The 894-nt window shown below is 63.4% G+C and overlaps 1 protein-coding gene across 1 annotated transcript in view; it reads right to left on the bottom strand.

Annotated features, from left to right (window-relative positions):
* Positions 1–281: 281 nt before the first annotated feature.
* LOC104461716 (tanabin-like) overlaps positions 282–894 on the bottom strand; it is a gene marked incomplete at both ends in the record, with an annotated part of 889 nt that continues 276 nt past the window's right edge. The window contains one exon of the mRNA XM_010073398.1: positions 282–888. Within this exon, the coding sequence (XP_010071700.1) occupies positions 282–888 (607 nt within the window). The remainder of the gene's footprint in view (positions 889–894) is intronic.

The following is an 894-nucleotide window of genomic DNA, read 5'->3' as shown; positions in this document are numbered from 1 at the left end:
CTGTGTGCTGCTCCTTCACAGCTGGGTGACTCTGGGTCCATGTCGTGATGGGGACAAGGATGTCCCCAAGCAGCTCTGCTCTTCCTCCCACCCTCCCCACCCTTCTCTCCATCTGCAGCTCACCCAGAGCCACCATCCATCCCCTCCCTGGGGTTTGCTCCCTCCGTCTTGCCCCCACCCATCCATCTCCCCATCCCTTTGTAGAGGGTGGGTGCCCTCAGCACCCCCCGGGCACCCACAGGACCTGGGGGGGCTGGTGCCTCCCCACCACCTTCACCCACCTGGAACTTCTCGGCTTCCCCACTTCCCCACGCTGCTCCTGCCACTGCCGGGCCAGGCTCTCCTCCAGCATCTCCTTGCGAGCTTTGAGCCCCGCCAGGTCCTTCTCCAGGTGCTGCAGCTGGAGCTGGCTCTGCTGGTTGTCCTCCACCGCCTTCCAGAGGTTCTCCTTGGCCTGGCACAGGGAACCCTCCAGCTGCGACACCTCCGTCTTGTAGGTCTCCACCGCCCCTTTCCAAATCTCCGAGAGCCTCTTGGAGTAGTCCTCAACCTCCACGGGCTGGCAAGTCGCACAGCGGAAGCTCTCCAAGCTTTGGGAGAAGCTGGCGATCTCCTGGTCCAGCCCCGCTTTCTCCTCCTCGTGCACCTCCAGCAAAGCTTCCACCTCCTTCTCCAGCTGCACGGCTCTCTCCTTCAGCCAGATCTGCGCCCTCCTCTCCTCCTCCAGCTCCTTCCTGCTCAAGGACAGCTGCTTCTTGGCTTCTTCTCGGGCCGCCTGCTCCTTCTGGCACCTGCTCTTCACCTGCTGGACCTCCTCGTAGAGATTGTCCCTGGCCAGCTCGGCCGTGCACTTCTCCCTGAAGGCGTGATCCAGCGCATCCCGCAGGGCTCGCA

This window comes from Pterocles gutturalis, unplaced genomic scaffold, assembly GCF_000699245.1.
Source record: "Pterocles gutturalis isolate BGI_N339 unplaced genomic scaffold, ASM69924v1 scaffold16092, whole genome shotgun sequence".
Classification (NCBI taxonomy): domain Eukaryota; kingdom Metazoa; phylum Chordata; class Aves; order Pterocliformes; family Pteroclidae; genus Pterocles; species Pterocles gutturalis.
Note: the sequence above shows the minus strand (reverse complement) of the source record. Positions and strands in the feature narration are given on the sequence as shown.